Source organism: Melanostigma gelatinosum (genome assembly GCF_949748355.1).
Source record: "Melanostigma gelatinosum genome assembly, chromosome: 22".
NCBI classification, from domain to species: Eukaryota; Metazoa; Chordata; class Actinopteri; order Perciformes; family Zoarcidae; genus Melanostigma; species Melanostigma gelatinosum.
Genome location: NC_136655.1, coordinates 3,228,584 through 3,252,148, shown reverse-complemented (window position 1 = coordinate 3,252,148; position 23,565 = coordinate 3,228,584). Strand labels below are relative to the sequence as shown.

At 44.0% G+C, this 23,565-nt stretch overlaps 2 protein-coding genes across 3 annotated transcripts; both read left to right on the top strand.

The window, feature by feature from the left end:
• Positions 1–3,210: 3,210 nt before the first annotated feature.
• LOC306795852 (transmembrane and coiled-coil domain protein 3-like) lies at positions 3,211–17,685 on the top strand. The gene is made up of 5 exons (XM_079294515.1): positions 3,211–3,313; positions 12,601–12,771; positions 13,173–13,954; positions 14,721–14,856; positions 15,462–17,685. The coding sequence occupies exons 1-5, from the start codon at positions 3,311–3,313 to the stop codon at positions 15,762–15,764; spliced, it is 1,395 nt and encodes a 464-aa protein (XP_079150641.1). The 5' UTR covers positions 3,211–3,310; the 3' UTR covers positions 15,765–17,685.
• A 2,195-nt stretch (positions 17,686–19,880) lies between these two features.
• eri1 (exoribonuclease 1) lies at positions 19,881–23,456 on the top strand. 2 transcript variants are annotated; one of them, XM_079294212.1, is made up of 8 exons: positions 19,881–20,255; positions 21,062–21,243; positions 21,408–21,624; positions 21,712–21,795; positions 21,884–21,993; positions 22,088–22,202; positions 22,279–22,566; positions 22,915–23,456. In XM_079294212.1, the coding sequence occupies exons 1-7, from the start codon at positions 20,181–20,183 to the stop codon at positions 22,519–22,521; spliced, it is 1,026 nt and encodes a 341-aa protein (XP_079150338.1). In that variant the 5' UTR covers positions 19,881–20,180; the 3' UTR covers positions 22,522–22,566; positions 22,915–23,456. The 2 variants fall into 2 exon arrangements, with proteins under 2 accessions (XP_079150338.1, XP_079150337.1); XM_079294211.1 differs by having other exon boundaries at positions 22,279–23,456.
• The last annotated feature ends 109 nt before the right edge of the window (positions 23,457–23,565 follow it).

Below are 23,565 nucleotides of genomic sequence, written 5' to 3'. Positions count from 1 at the left end.
TCAACAAAAAAGAGAACATCTTAAGTAATTCATGGTTGTTGCGTTACATTTCATCATGCATGTGTTTCTATTTCTCTGCTGCTGCAGTTGCACTGAAGTCGGTTATGCTGGTAGAGAAGTAATAATAAGACGTGAGTCATGCAGCATCATTTTAAAGCTGCCCCAAGAACCCCAACAGAATTATCTGAGGCCCCCTTCCCACCAGAAAGTTCTGACCCGGGTAACCTAAGCCTTGTAGAAACCCACCAGAACATCCTGCACCACCCCTAATTTAAACATTCCAGAACCCTGACAGAATGTCCCCCCCAACAGCGTTCCCAAATCCCACCGGAACGTTCCAATTCCATTCACCTAAACATCCCAGCGTCTCAGAATCCCTTCAGAATGTTCCCAACTCCGTCAAACATTCCTGAGCCTCCTCTTCCTCCCAAAACAACCCAGAGCGCCACCTACACTCTCCTGACCAGTGTCAGAAGTCAGGCTGATGTCACTGCTGAGATGGAGACAGGAAGCGCTGCAGGAAGTCCATAAAGAACAAACAATGGCATCTTGTGATCAACAGAGTGGATTTTTATGTGCACACGCAAAAGCTTGATATCATATTCAAACTATGAAATCTAGATCAGAAATGTTGTGCACCATCTGTCTTTTTGGCAGATAGTTGGATTTTCATCTCTATAATGCACTTATTAAATATCAGATGGGGGGGGGGGGCATTTAGATGAAGAATTGGAACTGCATGCACGACAGCGTGTGTGTGTGTGTGTGTGTGTGTGACAGAATTCTTTATTTCCTTGCAATGCAGGGAAAGAGAATGCGGTTTTACAGCCTCACAGGAGTCGTGCAGTGCTGAAATACCCATTAGGGATCTGCTCTTCAATGCATTTACATAACAGTTGTGTTATGTGAGCGCACAGTCGATACCCTCTCTGGATCAAATCAATGCTAACGTACAAAGAGAGCACCAATCTGGATCTAAATAAATGTCACATTTAACTCTTTGCCTGCTACTTCTCTTTCACACACGCATAAGCGTGGATGTAATGAATCAATACCCAGGGGAAATGGACTGGAAGTGTATTCGGTTATTTAGGATTGATCATAACAGAAAGATTTGTCGTGGATCCATCCCAGAGCTATGCAACGATCTTTCCTAAATACGCACTCACAGAACCGATGTGATTGAATCAGCCTGGGCCGGGTTCAACTTTCAATAACGGAGCTCTGGCCCTGCAGGCGGCCTCGTGCCGGGTGCTTATTCTCTGCCCTGCAGGTTGAGTCACCCGGCCTCAGAGTGTCCGACCTGGCAGCACACACACTTGTCACGGTGATTAAAAGATGGCTGAGTCAGAAAGTGGGCTTCAGAGGGGAGATAGTGATGAAGAACGACAAGAGGGTGAGACGGGGATGAAACACCTGTCGGTATGTCTTCCAATATACGGAGGAGTCCACTTATATATCGTGTGGATGAATACTTCACGTGAGCCTGGACAGTAAACTATCAGCGGGCCCATATCACATGACCTGCTACCCATACTAATTGGTTTCTTTATCAGTAATGCCAGAGTAGAGCTGCTCTGCCCTTAAATCATTCATGAGTCTCTCCCCAGACCTTTGTTGGGTAATTCAGCCGACCCTTCACTTCAGATATGTGTCCTGTTTATCTGTCAGCCATCGACAGAATCATCAACGTGATTTTAATCCGCTGTAAACAAGAGATATCTAAGAAGTCTGCCTGTAATCGGTGAGGACAGTATAAAGAGTGTGTGTGTGTATGTGTGTGTAAGTGTTTCATAGGGGTGTGTGTGTTTGTATGTGTATGTACGTGTGTGTGTGTGTGTGTATGTAAGTGTTTCATAGGGGTGTGTGCGTGTGTGTGAATGTGTGTATGTATGTGTGTGTATGTATGTATGTATGTGTGTGTGAATGTGTATGTGTGTGTGTGTGTGTGTTTGTGTGTGTGTGAATGTGTATGTGTGTGTGTGTGTGTGTGTGAATGTGTGTATGTGTGTGTGTGTGTATGTATGTATGTGTTTGTGTATGTGTGTATGTACGTGTGTGTGTGTGTGTGTGTGTGGGTGTTTGTATGTGTGTGTGTGTGAATGTGTGTATGTGTGTGTGTGTGTGTGTGAATGTGTGTGTGTATGTATGTATGTGTTTGTGTATGTGTGTATGTACGTGTGTGAATGTGTGTGTGTGTGTGTGTTTGTGTGTGTGTGAATGTGTGTATGTGTGTGTGTGTGTATGTATGTATGTGTTTGTGTGTGTGTGAATGTGTGTATGTGTGTGTGTGTGTATGTATGTATGTGTTTGTGTATGTGTGTATGTACGTGTGTGAATGTGTGTGTGTGTGTGTGTGTGTGTGTGTGTGTGTTTGTATGTGTGTGTGTGAATGTGTGTGTGTGTGTGTGCGTGTGTGTGTGTTTGTGTGTGTGTGAATGTGTATGTGTGTGTGTGTGTGTGTGTGTGTGAATGTGTGTATGTGTGTGTGTGTATGTATGTATGTGTTTGTGTATGTGTGTATGTACGTGTGTGTGTGTGTGTGTGTGTGGGTGTTTGTATGTGTGTGTGTGTGAATGTGTGTATGTGTGTGTGTGTGTGTGTGTGAATGTGTGTGTGTATGTATGTATGTGTTTGTGTATGTGTGTATGTACGTGTGTGAATGTGTGTGTGTGTGTGTGTTTGTGTGTGTGTGAATGTGTGTATGTGTGTGTGTGTGTATGTATGTATGTGTTTGTGTGTGTGTGAATGTGTGTATGTGTGTGTGTGTGTATGTATGTATGTGTTTGTGTATGTGTGTATGTACGTGTGTGAATGTGTGTGTGTGTGTGTGTGTGTGTGTGTGTTTGTATGTGTGTGTGTGAATGTGTGTGTGTGTGTGTGTGCGTGTGTGTGTGTGGGTGTTTGTTTATGTACGTGTGTGTGATTCATAGGGGGGTGTATTCGATATCCTCCGCAGTCCCTCCCTGTGTTGAAGCGGTGGGCGGGGCTTAATCACACATTGTGCTTCCCTGGCTCGCCCGGTTTAGAGGGATTACCGGCGTGCTGTGGAACGAACCACACCGTCGGTCGCCGCTTGTCGGTCGGTTTTCTTTCTTCCACCGGCAGCGGTGGTGAGCCAGTGGGACGCGGTGATGACACGTGTTGTTGCACCGACGAAGCGAACGGACGACGGTCAACTTCACACCTGAGGACTAACAAAACAAAACGGGAGATCCAGTGTGAGCCTCGAGAGCATGTTCCGGAGCTCGTGCTGCTGTGGAGAAAAGTTCACCAGGAGGAGGGATACTCTCACACCAGAGGCGTTAATATGGTAAATATATGGTTAATATGGCGCTTTGTACTACAAGCTAACCGTCATTACAGGAGAAGTGGAGTTATCCTGCTTTCTGTTTCCTCCTAAAATCCTCTAACAGCTGACGTTCCATGCCCGACGAGTCCAGACACGTTTTGCTTTCTTGTGTGAAGACGCCAACTTTCCATTATATATGCATGTATACAAAGGTTGAATAACATGTGTTATAACAGAAAACTGGTGGTCCTCTGACCCACTTGCAGGGGGGCTCACTACACAGAGAGCTGCTTCTTGTTCGCCTTTTATCTGACAAAACTCAGGGGATCCGTACGGAAGCGTCGACTGAGCATCCTTCAAGCAGCCGAGCCGCCCCCGGGGTGCTGAGCAGCGATCTGGGTGCAGGATGAAGGAGCCTTGCCCAAGGGCACCTGAGTGCTAGTTGCTGTGGAAGCATATAGCACGAGTCATTTTCCCCAAGCACATTTTACAGACAGGAGCTGGAAAGTCTGGTGTTTGTAAGAGGAGAGGAGAGTCTATTCGATGAAGTAGCACTGAAAGCCTCAGATCGGCACGGAAACTTGTAGTAAAGCATTCTTTCATGACACACGCTTTTTCATTTTCATCCGTGGACATGAAGAATGCACAGATGTGAAACTCTCTAACCGAGCAGCATTGAGGCTGCAAACAACCCATAATGCAACACTCTCTGTAGGAGCTGTCTGTGTTTTCAAAAGGAATATTTGAGGTTGTGAATACGCAGATGTTTGCTCATGTGTGTTGTCACATAATCGGGTCAAAATACGGTTAATCAGTGGGCTCAGCTTAAAGTTAAACCCTACTGTGTGTGTGTGTGTGTGTGCGTGTGTGTGTGTGTGTGTGATTAATGCACCAAGTTGCCTGTTCCATCAGATCACTTTCAAAGAGGAAGATTTGTCCTCTGCAGGCTGAACTTTAGTGTGTTTGTGGAGGAAAGAGGGTGGGGGGGGGGGGTGTTTCCTTCTCTGAGCTCGTGATAGTTTCCCCCTCTGGGCAGCAGATTATTCTTCTTCTTTAGATTCATGTCAATAAAGAGGAGTTTTGGGACTGTTTGGACCAAAGAACACATTTAAAGGAGATATTGTGATTGTCTTTTACGACAATGGGATTAATCTAAAGACAACTAGTCAACAGATCAGTCGGTTCGTTGCAGCTCCACAACTGCTGGCTGACATAACAAACACAAAACAAAGGAAGGAACCGACTCTGCCCGTCGCCTTTTATATTTATTCTCCTGAAAGTGTTTCGGTTGCTAACAGCCGGGAGCAGACGTCCTCTCGTCTCGTATATTAATGAGCACTCGGTTCTCTTTGTTTAATCATCGCCGCTCGCTGAAGTGTCTGCGCATTTTCCTCGTTGTAGCTTCTCAACTGTGAGATTTTTCTGCTTTTAAACTGAACATTTTTGATGCAATTAAGAGTGACATTTTACACCGTTTTCTGACATTTAAATAAGCAAACCAGTCACAGATTAATTGATCAAAATCTTCTCTAGCTTCTATATTATTTCTCTCGTTGGCTCAGTAGAACCGGCGTTTGTTCGGGGTCGTTTCAAGACTCAAGATTTGAGAAGTAAAATGACATATTCTTTAAATGATCATGGATATATGGATAGAAACAGAGCATGCAAACACGATATGATATGTTCTTGGCTGTTAATTGCACTCAACGGGTCCAGGCTTGTTTCATTTTGTGCTGTGTTTCTGTGGGCTGCAGGAAACCAGTTTTTGCAGTCTGTTTTGTTTTATGGGCAGCACACACACACACACACACTCCATCAGCATCACAAATCACAGTGACGAGCGGAGCCGTGGCCTTTGTTTGACCATTGCGAGCGAGCAGAACGGGAGGAGTGGATGTCGTTGACTGATGCCCTTCGACTCCCTTCATTGGTCATTCGCGCCGGAGTGCGAGTCCGCCTCTACTCAATGGCGTCTGTTGTCAGAGCAACCGATGGGATCTGTGTCGTATCGGCGGAGTAAATGAAGCTTCGACTTATTGCCGAGCGAGGGAGGAGACGTGAGCGCCGGAGGAGGACAGAGGCGGATCAGTGAAATGTGAATTGTTGAGACGTAGTTGATCGGGTTCATCTCTTCCTCTCGTGCGTTTGGATTAGCGATGGAGTGGGCTAAGCTGACGTGAATCAGCACACACCAGCAGTGATGTGATGTGTGTGAGTAACACGGTGTGGCTTAACCAACACACAAATACTCTGCCTGTCAAAGGGATCCTGTGTTTGGCTTACACACATACACACGCGGCCGTTGAGCCCCTAGTCATATCATATAACGCTGATTCATCGCCTATTATTACACTCTGAGCAGGTGTATTAAGCTAGCTGCCTAGATTTGGTTTATCCCCCTTTTTGCATTATATTCTTGAAACCATTCAACAGAACAGCTGCACAATCATCACAACCTGCGATAATGCAACACGTTGATGTGGGAATATGTGGCTCGGCAGCTCACGTTTCTACCCAGAAACCGTGCGACATTTAATCAGTTCGACAGCTCATGGCTAGTACGTCGTTGAAGCCCAAAAGCCAAATATTTGCTGCTTGCAGCTTCTAAATCTCTGAGGATTTACTGTGTTACGAATAGAGGGGTTGAATGTAGACAAACTCTTTCCTCTGTTACAGTTGGCATCCAAGTACAGAGAGAGTGTGTGTGTTTTGTTGTGGATATAACATGTTAGTATGTATGTTAAAAACATTTTCCGTATCCTTCATCCTCACTCTCATCGCTTTCCTTCTTTTATTTCCTCCCCCGGGCATTTTTAGACTGGGCGCAAGGGCTGCTGGGTAATCGTTGCTCTGGAAAGCGGCAGATTAACGTCTCAGATTACAAGAGGAGAGGACGGATTACAATTTTTCATTTTTTTGTTGCATGTGGTTGTGTAAAGCAGGTCATATACAAACAACCACACACGTGGTTCAGATGCTGTAGAGATATTCTCCCGCCCTCTAGCTTGTGCAGTACACGTGTGTGTGTGTGTGTGTGTGTGTGTGTGTATATATATATGCGTGTTGTTTCTGTACATGTATCATCAAGTCATGATCGCATGCTAAGGCCCCCAGATGGTGAATGGATTGGCAACATTTCATTGATTTCTAGCTCGATATCCATTCAGACCGCTCTGTTCCCCGCTGCACTGTGATTCCCTGGTTCCTCTGGTTAACGCAGCATCGCTTTGTCGTTAAATATCATAAGCATCATTAATGCAGAGACGTTAGTTAAATGACTACAAACAGACGACACCAGATTACTGAAAAGAAGCACAAAATGCAATCCGAAGCACATTCGAGACTCTTGGTCTACACTCGTAGTCCTGTTCGTGTCATTTTTAATGTCTACTTTTTGATTTACGTGACTGTCCTTCTGTAGATCTTTATTCTAAGCATTTGACACTCAGAGAACGCGCTGTTGTTCCACATGTTAGCGCACATAACACCTCGACCGGCACGTAGAAGAAGGTGTTACGCTTCAGCCTGCTGCAGCCGTCTCTCCGCGGCCGCGTGAACTGATCACCGTTTAAATTTGCAGCGAGTGTGCGGAGGAATGACCGAGGAGAGAGTGAGAGCGGGATATCTCCGTCGGGCTCTCATCCCTCCATCTGTGGTTTGTTCATGAGGCTCTGGGGTCACGTCACTGTGACGACTTGACACTCTTTCATACTGTATGGACATCTCGGTCTCAGAGACTTCAGAGCCGCTTATCTCACGGCGCACACATTGCACAGAGTGTTTGAAAAGCACGGAGAAAACGGGAAAATTCATCAAGTTATGTCACGTTTATCTTTTGATGTTCTTTCCCAAATATTGTGGTTTTGAAAATTGAATCAACTTTTTAATCCTCATTCATCTGGCTGCTCAAGAGTCACACCCTCTATCATTACCTTTTAAAAATCTATCAATTAAATAGTCATTAAATTAACATTTCATTTATAACGATTCTTTCCACTGTTGCATATCTTTGTACATTTAATTGCTGATGCACAGACTAGCACTCCCTCGACTAGGTGGTGACCACGGTGCTAAATGCTTCTCGGGTGCTTTCCGTTGATTCCTAACGTCTTCATCTCTAACGATTGCCGAGGTTAGTAGTTATGACACCTGATTAAAGTGCTTCAGAAGCAGGATCAAACATGATGGTGGAAGAAGTACTGTGGCGGTTAGAATCACAATGGCTATAAATAACAAGACGCTGAGTTCCGTGGAGCGTGCAGACAGCAGCCTGTCCAGACTTGAAACTGGTTCAGTCCGTGCATCGACGACAGTAATCAGACGTGAGCTGTCGACTTCCCCTCAGCCCCACCTTTGGTTTGCTCTCAGTACTGGTTGTGTGCGTGTGTGTGAGACTGCAGATAGAACACGGGTGTTGTCGTCAACAGAGCAAAGGTGGAACAATACAAAGAGGTCCTTTGATCAAATGCTTTTTTTAAAAGTCCGTCAGTGTGTGGATCTCTGTCTTTCACAGTTATGACACAATATGTCCATGTGTATATCGCACTCCATGCTTCACAAATGTGAATATGTGATGTTTCTTTCCGCCCGCTATATTTAAAGTGTATCTTTGGGTTACTTCAGGACTGCAGGTCCCACGTTGAGCGTGAGGAACTGGCAACAGGCATGTTTCACGACTTTGTGTCATTTTTTAGAGCCAACATTCAATCAACGACTCAAGGAAGTAATCGTCCGATCAATCGATGATGAAAACCACAGTGAAGATGATATTCATATTTTTTCTGTTAGCATTATCGGTATGTGTTGACAGTACCAGCTTTAATTATGTATTATACGCCGCTTATAATATGATCGTGATACAATTCCACAGAACGTCAATAAACTACATTGAATTATCATTTAGTCAGCTTAGGACACCTTCTATCATTAGAATAATCTTTAATAACCATTTTAATGATGATTTGCGTTCCATTTATTCTCTGGTTAATTCTCTGTTGCGTCTCTGGAGCCCCACGGGGAGGTGGTGTGCATGTCTGCCAGCTCGTCCGCCCCACAGGAGGCTCCTCTTCTCAGGCCACAGAGTCACGGCCGATGGTCCCGACAGGAGGCGCTCCAGTCCAGTTCACACGAACCAAATGTCTCATTTCACCTTAAGCTGTCCTCTTCTTCTGTCTTCTTTCTGTCTCTGTACGTGATCTGAATACATTTTAGAAATGAGAGGACATCCTGTCACCAAAGCCAAGCCAGGTCTCTCACTTCTTTTCCTGTTAACGCACATTATTTCCTAAAAATGCAGCTGTGGGCCAACAGCGTATCTAATATTCATTATGCGTTCCGACACAGGTCTCTTTTTGATTGCAGACTTCAAAATAAGCAGCTGCTCTGCTTACTTATTAAAAATCAAGTTATGAGCCCTAAAATCACAGCAGTGGAAATGTGAAAGTTTAAGAAACAGCATTAGGATAATGTGAAAATTATACGACGCAGTGTTTAGTGACCCACCGAGTACACGCGTGACTCCTGATGATGAATAGCTCAGTATAGATCGCCAGTTTAATTTATTATTCATACTGTTTAATTTGTTCCTGAGGGAGTTTTCAGTCTGCACAAAACGCTCCTTTTGCAATTCAGCGTTTCAGAGTTGTGCCTCACAGGTTGAATGTATTGAAATGAAAGTGCAGGTGCACTGGTTTGGGTAACCGGCACCTTATTCCGTGGCCGCGTTGATGCATTAGGCTCGGTGTACGAGCTTTTCTCTGGAGCCCCTCGGGAAGTACAGTCATCAATTACCAGGGATGCTCATCTGTGTTCTTCTCAAGTCTGTTGGAACAGAGTGGCCTTGGCAAACATCATAGGGTTTGCTAGATTAAGCCTTTCAAAACGTCGTTATCTAAAGCGTGGTCCGAGTACATCTCCATATTTGTCCAAAGAGCTGGTGTATAGTCCGTCCTGTTAGGGGAGAAAGCGATAATGGTGCCAAAGAAAACGGAACAGAACGTCTATTTTTAGACAAGCTAGCGATGTAGCTGAAGGGAACCTTGGTCCAAAATGAAATATCTCAACAACCTTTTCATGAAATTTGGTACAAACATCCACGGGGCCCAGAGGATGAATCTCACTGACTTTGGTTTACCTGACTTTCCCTTTAGCACCAACACACGGTCAGTTTTTAATTTGTCCAATACTTTAGTTTATGACCAAATACCTGCAGAACGAATGATATTCCCTTTGTGTTTGGTGCTAATGAGCAAAAGTTAGCATCCTGACACTAAACTAAGATGATGATCATGATACCTGCTAAACATCAGGATGTTAGCGTTGCTATTATTAGCATGTAGCTCGGAAGTACAGCCTCACAGAGCAATGAGCATGTTTTCATGTTGAACTGGCTTCCTGTTGTTGGCTTAAAACGTCTGGTTTTAAACATCTCCTCTAAAGCTCTTGATCTCCCAATCACATTATTTCCTCCTCTGATACTCAAACACACCAGTTTAAATCAGCCGTTGCTAATCTGGTGTGCTGGTTCAGACTGTGTGTGGCTCCGTGCTGGTTTATAGCCAATAGACGGCTAATGTGCTATAATCTCTGTTACACTTTTTAAGCTGTCATTTGTCACAGAGAAGAAGCAAAGCCATTACTGGCTTAATGTCATACTAATACCAAAATAAACTAATTCATTTAAATTAATTAAACTAATTCATTCAACTAGTTTATTTATGTTATATTTAATTGATTCATTCCTAGCACTAGCTCTGAGCAGCTTATTATACAAACTACAACTATTATTGCCCCCAACAATGTTTTATCAAAGCAAAAAGACAAGCATTTGAATTGTGTGTTTTTGTACAAATAAACACGATATATCACAATTACAAAGTAAAAGGATGACATTTAGATTTTTTTTGACAATTCCTTTGTCCAGTTCTCGAACTCCCTGTTCAATTTATTTTGAACAAGCCTGCATTTTCCATTTCGGACCGGTGAGTTTGGTTATGTGTGAAGCCCTGGACACTGAATAATGTATGCACAGCACTCTCGGCTAGTATTCAGAGGGGATTTTAGTGTTAGTGTTGATTTGTTCTTTCGTCACTGGCGGACAGCTGCCGATTGGTTTTTGACAAAATAGCTGCGCATCACCTCTGTGTTTCGCTCTGATCAGCTGACGGGGGCAGGATTGAGTCGCTCACGAGCGACGACTGGTATCTGACTTGCGTCTACCTCTGGCTGCTGTTGGTGGAAAATAAAACTGATGGATTGGAGGCAGGAATAAAGAGCCTCGGACTCTCTGGGAGCAACCAAAGAAACGCTTCCCATGGCAATTTCCTGTGTGCTTGTGTCAGGCCGTACGTCTCCCTGTGGCATGGTCCCTATACTCCCAACTCCCACTAATGAGACGCTGAGATGAGCAGTGCTTAGTGGGAGTTGGAGGAGCACTTGTTGGCCCACTCTCTCTCTCTCTCTTCCACACGCCGTAAACAGCATAAGCTTCCTCTCCCGTCTCTAATCTTAGGTTTTGATTATAGAAAGCACACCGACGCAGATACTCGCACCAGGTCCGCCTCATCGTGGGTCCTCTTCTTGTTGGAGTGTTTGCCTTCAAGTGATCATTATGTTCTTCATCAGTTAATCAGTAGATTATTTTTAGCCACACTAGCAGCCTGGCTTTAGGAACGAGGTCAGTCAGTGCATCACTTTGGTCCAGAAATATCTCAACATCTGCCAGATGTTTGTGACCTTTCTTTTAACGGTTTTGAGTGAGGTGTCTCAACAACTATTGGATGAATTTCCATACACTTTGGTACAAATACTAACTTACCCTTCAGGATTGAGCCAAAGGCCGACGAGTGACCTGCTGTGTGTTCACATGTAAATCATCCCAACCGATGTGCGATACGTGTGTGGACTGCCGAGTGTGAGGCTCGCACAGCCGCATGTTTACATGTGAATCTCCTGTAAACATGTGATTTACTTGCAGGCTGTTTGTGCGCGAGAGGCAGCAAAGGAGGATGTGAAAAAGCTGCTTGGTTTGTGCAAATGAAAGCGTGATCTGGTCACAAATGTAAAATATTCCAGGTTGTGTGTGTTTGTGAGTCCACAGCAGGGGGTTTAGTGTTCAATAGGAAGATGACTCGCTCACTAGTCTCGTGCACTAATCATCAGGCTGCAGCTGATTGACTTCACCAATTTGAATTATTTAATCATCAGGTCGTTATTTTTTCTTTTCGACCTTTTACCGCGCACTGTTCCAGCCACAGGAACAAGAATATGGTGTCTCCGAGGCTCCTAACAGCAAATGTTCTGCGTGTTTACCTCGATATTGACTGAATCGGCGTTCCTCTGCAGCACAGGTTTGTTCTGCTCGTGGCCGTCTGGTTGGACCAGTGGACGTGTTGTGAGGGTGGAAGCCATCTCCACTCAGGAGTAGTGAGAATAAGCACAGTGTTTAATTCAGAACAAAGGGATTTCATGAATGACTAAATGTTAATGAAGTTAGTGACTGTTTGTTAATGTCGGACTCTGATTCTCTGCTTGGGGGGGGGACGGTTGCTGACCGTGCAGGACGTATCACAAAGCCACAGGACACAATTAAAGCGCCGTGTGTGTAAGAAAAAGACAAAAACTACAGCCAAAAAAAAAAACCGCCTTCAGGCCGTTTAAGAGCTTATGTGCACTTTGCTGCCGTGGCAACAAGAGTTACCACACACTAATATTTTAGGTGGCGTAACCGTCTGCTTTTGTCAATAGTGGATTATCAGTTGCAGGCTGTTTGTTTGGGGCCTCCACTCAGCTCTTCCTCCTCTTCCTCCTCTTCAGTCTAAACACAAGGATCCTCTCAAGACTGACCACTCAACTCTCTCTTCATCCTCTTGTTTGGCTGTTTTAAAGCTCTGCTCTCATCTTCTGTGAGTCTCGCCAAGAGACGAGGCAGGCCCGTTTAAGCAAGAGGTGGAAAGAGAAACGTGAAGCTCTTCCACGCGGCCTCGCGAACACACCTGATGTTTTGTATCAATGGGTTGATATTGTGCTGCAGACATCTGAGCATCTGTAAACATCCATCAGCCGGATGGAAGAATGCTTCTTTCAGTCATTTTTTTAAGCACAAAATGTCGCCGTTCTCTAGTTTCAAGCTCTCAAATGAGATGATTTGCTGCTTTTCTTTGCCACAGAATATTTTCAGGATATTAGACTGTTGGTCAAAGAAAACGAGACATTTTAAGGCATCAACTTTTTATAGGTTTATAGTGTTTTATAGATTGAGTAGTTTCACTCCTAATAATTCCAATCCTTTTGTGTGTGTGTGTTTACAGGCGGAGCGCAGCGCTTGCGATGCCAACATCCTCAGCATCCCGGTGCCCATTCGCCGCGGCGGCTCAGAGTCCAACCTGGACGTGGTGGACAGCGCCGGGGATGACGGAGTCGGGCTGGATTTCACCAAAGGAGCGCTCGGCATCGACAGCCTGCAGCAGAAGGTCCTTAAGGTCAGAGGATTTACTGCGTTTTCACTCCGAGAGCCTCTGAACAAACATCACAAAGACCAAATCAAATAAGTCTTCAGCTCGGTTTGATGCTTTATAGCGCTGTCAAATGTCTTTTTCCGATGATTAGCCAATTCGATTTCAGTTGATTTGATTTTCATTGTCCTTGTTGTCTCACTTTCATTGGAAGAAGTTTCTCATCATATGAACATTTTAATGTGATCAGTCGGGACTGAAACCTAATAAAGAGATTATTAACAACGAATCGAATCTATTGTATCCCAGTGAGTAATAGAAACAGTAGAACACTTTTGTTTGGAGTGAGTACAAAGGAGTTACAAGCAGTCCGAATGGTATGGGGAGTTGAATCGGCGCATCCTAAATAATTGTCCTTCTGCCTTCAGGTGACGGAGCAGATCAAGGTGGAGCAGGCGGCTCGGGACCAGAACGTCGCCGAGTACCTGAAGCTGGTGAACAACGCCGACAAGCAGCAGGTGGGACGAATTCGCCAGGTCTTCGAGAAGAAGAACCAGAAGTCGGCGCACACCATCGCCCGGCTGCAGAGGAAGCTGGAACAGTACCACCGACGCGTGAAGGACAGCGAGACCAACGGGAAACAGAACCACAAGGATGGCGGCAGCAAGGAGCCCGGGACTCACAGCAAAGAGGGAAGCCTGCGGGACGTCAGCGCCACCGGACGCCACCCGGCGCTGGATAAAGTGAAGACGATCGGGCCCGGCGTGTCGCTCTCGCCGCCGTTCTTCTTCAACAAGTCCCGGGGGTTCGCCAACCTCATCAGGAACAAGTTCGGCAGCGCCGACAACATCGCCCACCTCAAGAGCTCCATGGAGTCGGGGTCCGGGCTGCGCGTGGACGGCGCCGCGAGGGGCCTGAGCGGGAGCGCCACCACGGTAGCCAAAGCGTCGAAGTACCAGAGCGACGACGAGTGCTCCACGGGGACGTCCGCGTCCGCCGACTCCAACGGGAACCCGGCAGGGGGCTCCGGGGCCGGATCCGGGGGTCCGGGGAGGTCGGACTCCAACGGGCGTCTGGGGGAGGTGCTGGACATGGTGCGCGAGATCAGGGAGGCTCAGGTGCAGCTGGCCGAGGACATGGAGACTCTGAACACACAGTTCAAACGAGACTGCAGCTACTTCACACAGACGATGCAGGAGGAGAGATACAGGTGGGACTACACACAAACCCAGTAGTGTCCTCTGAAAACACATGGAACAGAGTTCATCAATAAGTAGGTCAAGCTGCACTCTGTTAGATTAGTAAACACAGATGTTTGAGGCTTTGCCCTCGTCACTGAGGGAGGAACAGTCTTTATCGTATGAAGTTAAATAATACACAGAATATATTTGATCCTTCATGTTTTTGGTAAATTCACTTCTTCCCCTTTTAAATATTTATACTAAACTCGGTATCTTTCTCATGCCTCTTAAAGTACTTCACATGAAACCATCCCATAATCACAAAGCACAACAACACTGGAACCTGTACAAGTATGACAAGTACAGCGCTTCATGTTTAACCCTGCAGTAAACACTCCGAACAGGCGGTGACGCAGTGTGTTTGTACATCTGTTGAACCTGAAAAGGCTTTTGACAGTTATAAGCTTCTGTAAACTAAAAATAGACACAAACCTCCAGACTGTTGCTCAGTTGTCCAAGGGCAGCAGCTCAGTTGCTGTAGTCAGTAAATTGCTGTACTGTTACTCGCCCCCACACACACGCACACACACACACACTCTCAATTATGCATCGTTTGCTCACCCTCTCTCTCTATTGTTGGTGCTCTGCCTCCTCGTGTGTGTGTGTGTGTGTGTGTGTGTGTGTGTGTGTGTGTGTGTGTGTGTGTGTGTGTGTGTGTGTGTGTGTGTGTGTGTGTGTGTGTGTGTGTGTGTGTGTGTGTGTGTGTGTGTGTGTGTGTGCGTGCGTGTGCGTCAGGTATGAGCGGTTGGAGGACCAGTTAAATGACCTGACGGAGCTCCACCAGAACGAGACCAGTAACCTGAAGCAGGAGCTGGCCAGCATCGAGGAGAAGGTGGCCTACCAGGCCTACGAGAGGGCCAGGGACATCCAGGTACTTTGTGTTTTGTACACAAACATATGAGAGCGAGTTATATAATACACCACAGACTCAAGGTCAACGTCATTGAACGAGTACAGACACTTAACATCCGTAATGTTTGAGTTAAAGATGGAGAGATTGTGACAATCTATTCATTGTTTAAAGGAATAGTTCACCCCAAAAGCACTATAATAGTACATTGTTCTCACCACTCTAGTCATTTATGACAGTTTAAGCAACAAAACATCGACTCTGTATCAAATTTACTACTTTAAACGTAGCGTTTAGCGTCGACTTTGCACCAACAGAGAACTTACTTACAAAGAACATTCTGATCTTTTCTAACTGGTTGTACAATATTTTGTTTTCTTTTACCGTTTTGGGTATTTTGTCTTTTTTAAGAAGAAGAAGACGGACGAGTCACACGGAGGTGCCTCCTGCATCTCCCATTCATTTCTTATAAGATACAAAACTGCTGTTCATTTCTAATGCAGTTGATGTCAAATCTTATCTAATCCAGTTTCGCTGCCCTTCCTTTATGACTCATTGCTCTCCAGTATTTCCCTGATCTCAACCATAATGTGTGTGTGTGTGTGCACGTGTGTGTGTGCGTGCAGGAGGTGCTGGAGTCGTGTCAGACTCGCGTGTCAAAGCTGGAGCTCCAGCAGCAGCAGCAGCAGACGGTGCAGGTGGAGAACACCGACGCCAAGGTGCTGCTGGGGAAGTGCATCAACATCATGCTGGCCATAGTCACCGTGATCTTGGTGTGCGTTTCCACAGCGGCCAAGTTCGCCGCCCCGCTGCTGCGCAGCCGCGCCCACCTGGCGCTCACCTGCGTGGGCGTGTCCGTGCTGGCGCTGCTGTGGAAGAACTGGGAACATTTGCAGAGCGCTTTGGAACGATTGCTCCTCTCGCGCTGACTCGAGGGACCGTGAACGCAGACCACCAACCCTGAAGGGTCCGGGTTTTTGTCGAGTTTACATGTAGCCTTCTACACCAGCCCTTGTTGTGGGCTCCACGTGATTGGTTCACGGCTTTGTGCTTTGCATGTCTCAATGGGGTCCACAGAAAAGCCTTTCCCAGAATGCACCTCCACTGTCGACACACAAGCTGATAAAAGTTATAACCGAGATCCTGAAGGTGCAAACATATAAAACTTTGACACAACGCTGACATAAAAGTGTATCACTACAATCCAAAGTAACAACTAGAAGATGAATCAACTGGAATTAAGCCGCCATATTATCGGCTTTTGGATTCCCCACCTGGATTCTGGATCGCAGCAACAACAAGACACTAAAATCTAAACGGAGGATTTGATCGGTGCGTGGAAATACGGCCGGTTATTTCCTGTCCTGTTTTAAAGGGACGTGTATCTGTTGAGGCACCACCTCGCCCCTCTGAACACTCTCTCACGGGCTGCATGCAAGGTCAAGCAGTCCTGAACACCGGCCAGCTGTGACAACACAAAGACACGTCCACCCGAAGGTTGATTTGTACTGTGTACTGATCTGTCCTGTATTTATGTCGTGTTTATTCTCGTCTCATTTGAAACATTTTATAAGCTGTTGTTTTAAACTGTGGCTGTGTTTTGTGTGCGTCTCCACCGTGTTCCACACAGTGTTTGCTTTCTTGGAGAGAGTTTGGTGAACACTTGCGTCTAGCTATGAAGCTAGAGCCAGGAGATGATTAGCTTAGCATAAAGGCTGGAAACGAGTTTAAACGGCTAGCCTGACTCTGTAATTAACATGTTATATATGTTATTTAAATACAACAAGTTGTGCTTTTGAGTGCAGGACTGTTTCTTGGATAGAAGCATTGACCTTCTGTCACTGTTTTGCTCATTGGCAGATCTTGTTATCTTTGGACAGAACCAGGAGCTAAGCTAAGCTAACCGTCCGCTGGTTCTACTCATTTAACTCTCTGTAAGAAAGCTTAAAAGCGTTTTTCCCAAAATGTCAAACAGTTCCTTTTTAAAGGAACTCTTTTAAACTGCCTCCTGTCTCGTTGGTGCTCTCGTGATGTAAACTCTGTTTCGTGTTTTTCGGGTAACATGAGTTGACGTGCAGCTTTAGCATCGACCAGCTAGCCTGTAAACTGTGAGGAAGGCCGACACGATTAGAGAAAAGCTCTAGCATGTTTTGGCTTTTTATTGAATTGCCTTTTTATTTTTCGAGGTGAACCGAACAAATTAACTTTTGTGTAAAGCCTTCGATGTCGTACTGCGACATACTGCGGGACGTAGCTACTGCGGGAGACCGTGATTGATTACCGCTCCTACATTTCAGTCACACGTAATAATTCCCTTCCGCCTTTTCACACCGACAGCTGAGAAGTGACTCATTGGAGATGTTGCTAGCACACCAAGTCCTGCCCTGCCATCAGATTTTAAGAAGTATGAATTGCAATGACTGAAATGTCAGTAACCTAGAATAAGTGATGGTATAAACCCCTTAGCGACTGTTTTTCCCACGTGACTTGAATGCGCTATTACAGACTTCACAGAGGAAAGTGCACCATGTAGCGCTGTGCTCTGTAACCCTGCACACTGTGACGATGATGGGGGGGGGGGGGTTAACCGGGACTGTCAGTTTATTGTATTCTTTGTCTTCTGTTTGCGTCCCTTCTAAAGCAAAATATGGAGATTTTTAAGGCACAGACGCCTTTCTAAGTAACACTGAAATTGCTTTTTTTAAATCTTTTTTTTACTTTTCTTACCATCAGTATTTGGTGGTTTTCAAATTGGCTCAAAATCTTTGTATCTGCTCTTGAGGAGAGAAATGCACCTCCTCTCCAAAGCTGTACGTCCACGATGTATATTTTCATATTCCTGTCTCTTCTCTGTGCATTAGTTTCTGGTTATGGGGTTCCATGACGTTATCTTATTTTCAAATGAGAAAATGAATCAGATTTTGTTTAAAGATCGTTCCAGATGTTGTTTCCTACTTGTCCTTTTTTTTAATTCCTGACATCTCATCCATTATACATTATCCATCGGCTCAGCATCTTAAGGAATTTATACATAAAAATGACTGAGTGGAAGAAAACCCTCTAAAGTATGTTCTTATAGTACTTGTAAGTAATATATAATATATTTGCTTTTCTTCTCAAGAGTTAGATGAGAAGATTGATATCACTAATCTACAGTCAGGAGACTAAACAACTTAGCTTAGCATAAACAGCTAGTCTGGCGCCGGCCCCTAAAGCTCACTGATCACAGACATCATTATATTTCTGTGGTTGTACAAAACAACACTTTGTGGTGTTATGGGTAATCATGTAACAGACTATTTCATGGCCCAGTGACTTCCTGGAGGTTAAAGGTCGCTGACGATACCGGTTCGACATGTTTCAAAGGATTTGATCTTAGCATGTTTCTCCTCGAGGCCCTTACCGATCTCTTACAATTTTAGTTTACATCGAGAACTCTGGACCCAGGGAACACAGGGATGACCTCACCCGTTTCCAGTCGTTATGCTAAACTAAGCCAACACACATTAGAGTGGCATCAAGCTTCTCATCTGATGATTCGGTATAAGAATTGATACGGATATCTCCCATGAACGTACAACTGTTCCTTCAAACTATACTTGAGGCTTGAGAGAGATGAGGATCAGCCAGATTGAGTCGTTGACTGTCATGGAAGAACAAATCAGTGTCTTGATCAACGGAGACACGGTGTTTGTCAGATGTGGTTAGTGTGGACATATGATGTGCACGGACTAAATAGAACATTCCAAGGACATTTAATTACTTTCTTAATGTTCCTTTAATGCTTTTGTTGGACTGAAGGAGGAACGGAGTGTTTGCGGACATGTTTTATTGGTAGTGCAGTCGTTTCAGTTCGTTTAACATCCAGGATCTTTATTGGCTGATTCTAAAGGCTTCATTAAATATACAGTACTGAAAATTACATCAAGTGCAAGTCAGTCCACTTTTAAATCCTGTCACAAACATCTAAAACATTTCCAAATGTCAAGAGGTTGTTAAAGAAACTAAGTACATTTACTCAAGTACTAAACTGAAGTACAATTTTAAGTTCTTGCAGTTAATTTTTTCTTGCAGTTTATTTTAGGAACCCTATTGATTTATTCTACTACTCCACTACATTATAGGAAAAAATGAACTCTTTACTCCACTATATATATACATATATCATTTCTGAAATGACCCATTCTGCCTTATGAGTACTTTTGCTTTCGGTACTTTAAGTGTATATTGATGCTAAAATGTTTTGTGCTTTTACACAAATACAAGTCCTAATGCAGGACTTTTATTTGCAACAGAGTATTTCTATATTGTGGTATTACTATTTTTACTGAAGTACTAGATCTGAGCACTTATTCCACCTCTGAACATCACTAAACTCAATGCAGGTGCATCTTGAAATACATGTCAGGTGGTTTTTGAAAGATCTCCACTCTTGATTTGATTTGGGGAAAAATGTTTTACCATCCCAGAAATATTTCAGATATGGAGATTATGTGTTTTATGGAGATAGAATATTTTTACTCAGTCAGTATTTTGCTCCTCTTCTGTCTTCGTGCTCTTTGCTGTTTGTTTCTAAAACTTAGAGGAGACTGCCCCCTAGCTGTCAGGTCTGAGCAGTGTCTCCAAATCACACATAAATGTCTTAAAAGCTTTATTGGCATTTCCTATAGCACAGCAGATAAAATAGTCCACAAACAAAAAGCAAAACAATTGTGATTATAATAATTAACATTTGTTACATAGGAACAAATGACCAACAGTGCACAACATTATCTTGATATATCTTGTGCGTCCTATCTTCATGTGTATATATATATAAATATTGAAATTGATATTAATCATTGAAAATTAAAAAATAAATAAATTACAGTACGTGAGTATCCATATTGTGTTTTAGAAAGACATAATATGCAGAAATACATGTCCAGTGTTAGACATGTTGTTATGTGTCATCCACAGCACCAGGTGGCGACAGTGAGCGTCATTTTATTTTGGCGCAAACCGGAGGTCATCACAACTGTCCGCCTCAAAAAAAGTTGAACATTGAGCGGCGACCTGCATCTTGAGCTTAGATAGTAACGTTTTCGATTAATCGCGTTTTTTATTGATTGTTTTAGACGTATGTAATACTTATAACTGAACGAGTTAGTTCCGTACTTAAGTTAGCGGTTCAAAGTGGAAAACCGCGAAGAAGAATCCAAACACTGGAATGATTGCTATCCTGTTAGCTAGCTGATGTTAGCAAGTGAAGCTAAACCGTTATCTAGCACTGACTTCACTTTAAATTCACGCTAGGTTGTTTATTCTAAATCGTCGACTAGTTTCTGGATTAACTTCCACTTTAAATGGATGAGCACAAGGAGAACATTCACACCGAGGACGTCAACGTGAAGATGTCTAACACGAGAGAAGAAGAGAAGGTTGGTGGATGCACTGAGCTAACGTTAGCTTCATGCTACACCTTTGAAATGCTGTTTATGTTTCTGAGATGCTAACAATTCAACGCCAAAATGAACGCAGATATTAGCATAAAGATATTCAAGTATCAAATGTTAAAGTTCTCATTGTGCAGAATCACCCATTTCAGAATAATATGTGTCGTATTATTGGACTATAATCATTGATCCATTCATGTGTAAGCATATTGTTTAGTTTCAGCAACCACAAGGTGATGAAAACATGTATATGTGACATACTATACTATGACGTTGTACTTTATTATTATATACTATACTATGACATTTTACTGTTATTATGACATACTATACTATGACATTTTACTGTTATTATGATATACTATGACTTTTTACTGTTATTATGACATACTATACTATGACATTTTACTGTTATTATGATATACTATGACTTTTTACTGTTATTATGACATACTATACTGTGACTTTTTACTGTTATTATGACATACTATACTATGACTTTTTACTGTTATTATGACATACTATACAATGACTTTATTACTCTTACTATAGTAACTAAAATCATCAAATGCATGTAGTGGAGCAAAGGGAACAATATCTCCTATTAATATAATGAAGTACAACTACACAATGCAAATACTCAAGTTATATATTCCATCTTTGTGTCTTAGCACGTTTTAATCCATATTCTATCATCACTGACCTGCCCAGTAAACTAATCTGACAGCAGGTTGACTCCTCTGTGTGTTATGTTTCTGGCCCACATAATTAATAATATAACTCTTCTTCAGGTGAAGCCTTGCAGCAGGATATGTCCCGATGAGGAATCTGCTCCTCAGGTGTCCCCGTCTCAGTCCAACAGTGACTTCAGTCATCCGGTGTACAAAGAGATCGCTCAGGCTAACGGCCACATCAACCGCATGACCAAGGAAGAGCTTCGGATCAAGTTAGCAGCGCTGCAGCTCGACACCAGGTAACGCTGGCCTAAGAGTTTATACAACTAATAAAGAATAGAAACAGTAGAACATATTAACATACTATTGAGGAAGACATTTGTCCGCAGGGCTCGTTGCTCAGTTCATAAACATTTCTACCTCCAGTGTTCCCTAAACCTCTTCTCTCTCTTTGTGTGTAAAGAGGTGTGAAGGACGTGATGAAGAAGAGGTTGAAGAGCCACTACAAGAGGCAGAAGCTGATGCAATCTCCCGGTGAGGGGGGGCCCACCGACACCTTCTACGACTACATCTGTGTGGTGGACTTTGAAGCGACGTGTGAGGAGGATAATCCTTCAGACTTCCACCATGAAATCATTGAGTTCCCCATGGTTCTCATCAACACACACACCTTAGAAATTGTAAGTTGAGTTTGAGATGCTCCGTTTTTAACCTGTGGGGCGACTTCTGTATTTACGAGTGTCATTTCTTTGTCATTTACTTTGCAGGTGGACTCCTTTCAGGAATATGTGAAACCAGAGACGAACCCACAGCTTTCAGACTTCTGTGTGAAGTTAACGGGGATAACGCAGGTCTGTGGAGCCCGCTCTGATATCGGCGTCAGCAACACGTGATCAGGAGTTCTTGTGTGATTGAATACTCTGTTGTTTTGTTGAGCAGAAAATGGTGGACGAAGCAGCGCTGTTTCCAGAGGTCCTCCAGCGGGTCGTCGCTTGGCTTCAGGAGAGGGAGCTCGGGACAAAGTACAAATACGCCATCCTTACCGACGGGTGTGTTTGAGTTCTGTGGAGATGCTGAATTTGTGGCTCTTCTCGTCACTTTAGTGAAATCTTTACACCGCTCTCTTTCCTACCTCTTCTTCAGGGCCTGGGACATGAGCAAGTTCCTCAACATCCAGTGCCGGATTAGCCGGATCCGATACCCCCACTTTGCAAAGAAATGGATCAACATCAGGAAATCATACGGGAACTTCTACAAGGTTTGTGTTTTTAATAATTTTAAAATGAGAGTCTCGATGTTACGGCAAACCACCAACCAGCTGTTTCCCCCCCCAGGTTCCGCGCACACAGACGAAGCTGAGCACCATGTTGGAGAAGTTGGGTCTGAAGTACGAAGGTCGCCCTCACTCTGGGCTGGACGACTCGCGTAACATCGCCCGGATAGCGCTGCGCATGCTGCAGGATGGCTGTCAGCTGCGCGTCAACGAACGCATGCACGCCGGCCAGCTGCTCTCCGTCCCCAGCTCGGATCCTGTGGAAGGAGCCCCCCCACCACATAACCCCCGCAGCAGAGACTAGACCCGGGACCTCAGGCCAGTCCTCTGGTCTCAACTTTTAACCCCTGTGAGTTGGAGAGAAAAACAAACCCAAAGCACTTTTACAGTCTTAATGTCAAGTTGTACTTTTAGTTTGGAGCTGAAGCACTGAAGTTCATTAAGGGTATAAATGGGGTCAACGTTTTGATTTAAGATTCACACGTGACGCTTCCTCTCTGACCACAGCTCCATATATTTTTACACCAGATGTCTAAAAACAGAGCTCATACGAGTGTGTTGTGGGAGGATTTTTCTTCCATTGTTGCCAGTCCGTTAAACCTTCCTCGCCCGGCCTTATCAAGATGCAAATACTCAAGCAATTTGATTATAGTGTTACATTTAGTTGTCCCATGATGTGAATTTGTTTTTATTTCAGGTTTTGCTTCCAAGAAATACAACTCTTTGAAAACATTGAATAGTTGTCATTGTTGTGGCAGTAAAATGATATCAATGTTGGCCTTTAAAACCCCACATCTGTCTCACCATTGTGCAAATACTAAACACAAGGATCCACATGTGTTGCTGCTGCTGTCTGAAGTGCCACATAATAACAGAGCCATAACATCACACTGAGTCATGAGACCACATTGTCTGTCATTGCACAAATACAGCACAGGTGTTCATTTGACAAATTCACCAATAACACGTCTGTTAGTACTGTAAGAGTCATCTTTTGTAATATTGAATGACTTGTTTCATGGAGGATGCTCTATTTTAACAGGAACAGATATTCTTCCGATTACCAAATATATCAAATAAAAAAAATGTTTCTCTGTTCTTGTAAATCATCTTTGTCCAAGTTTATCATGTACAGTGTCAAACGCTTCAAACCTTTTATTCTGGACTTCAGCATCACTGTAGTTGCTGTCCTCTGCCTGTGTGAGGTGCTGTTGTTCAGCCTGTTAACTCACTAAACTGATTACAAGGTTAGTAAAGATCTTTATGGGTTACCACTTCAGGGAAACCTTGAACCATTAAATTGTATCTGGAATCATGCTGGTATTAAAATCAAACTTTTGACGCTCCA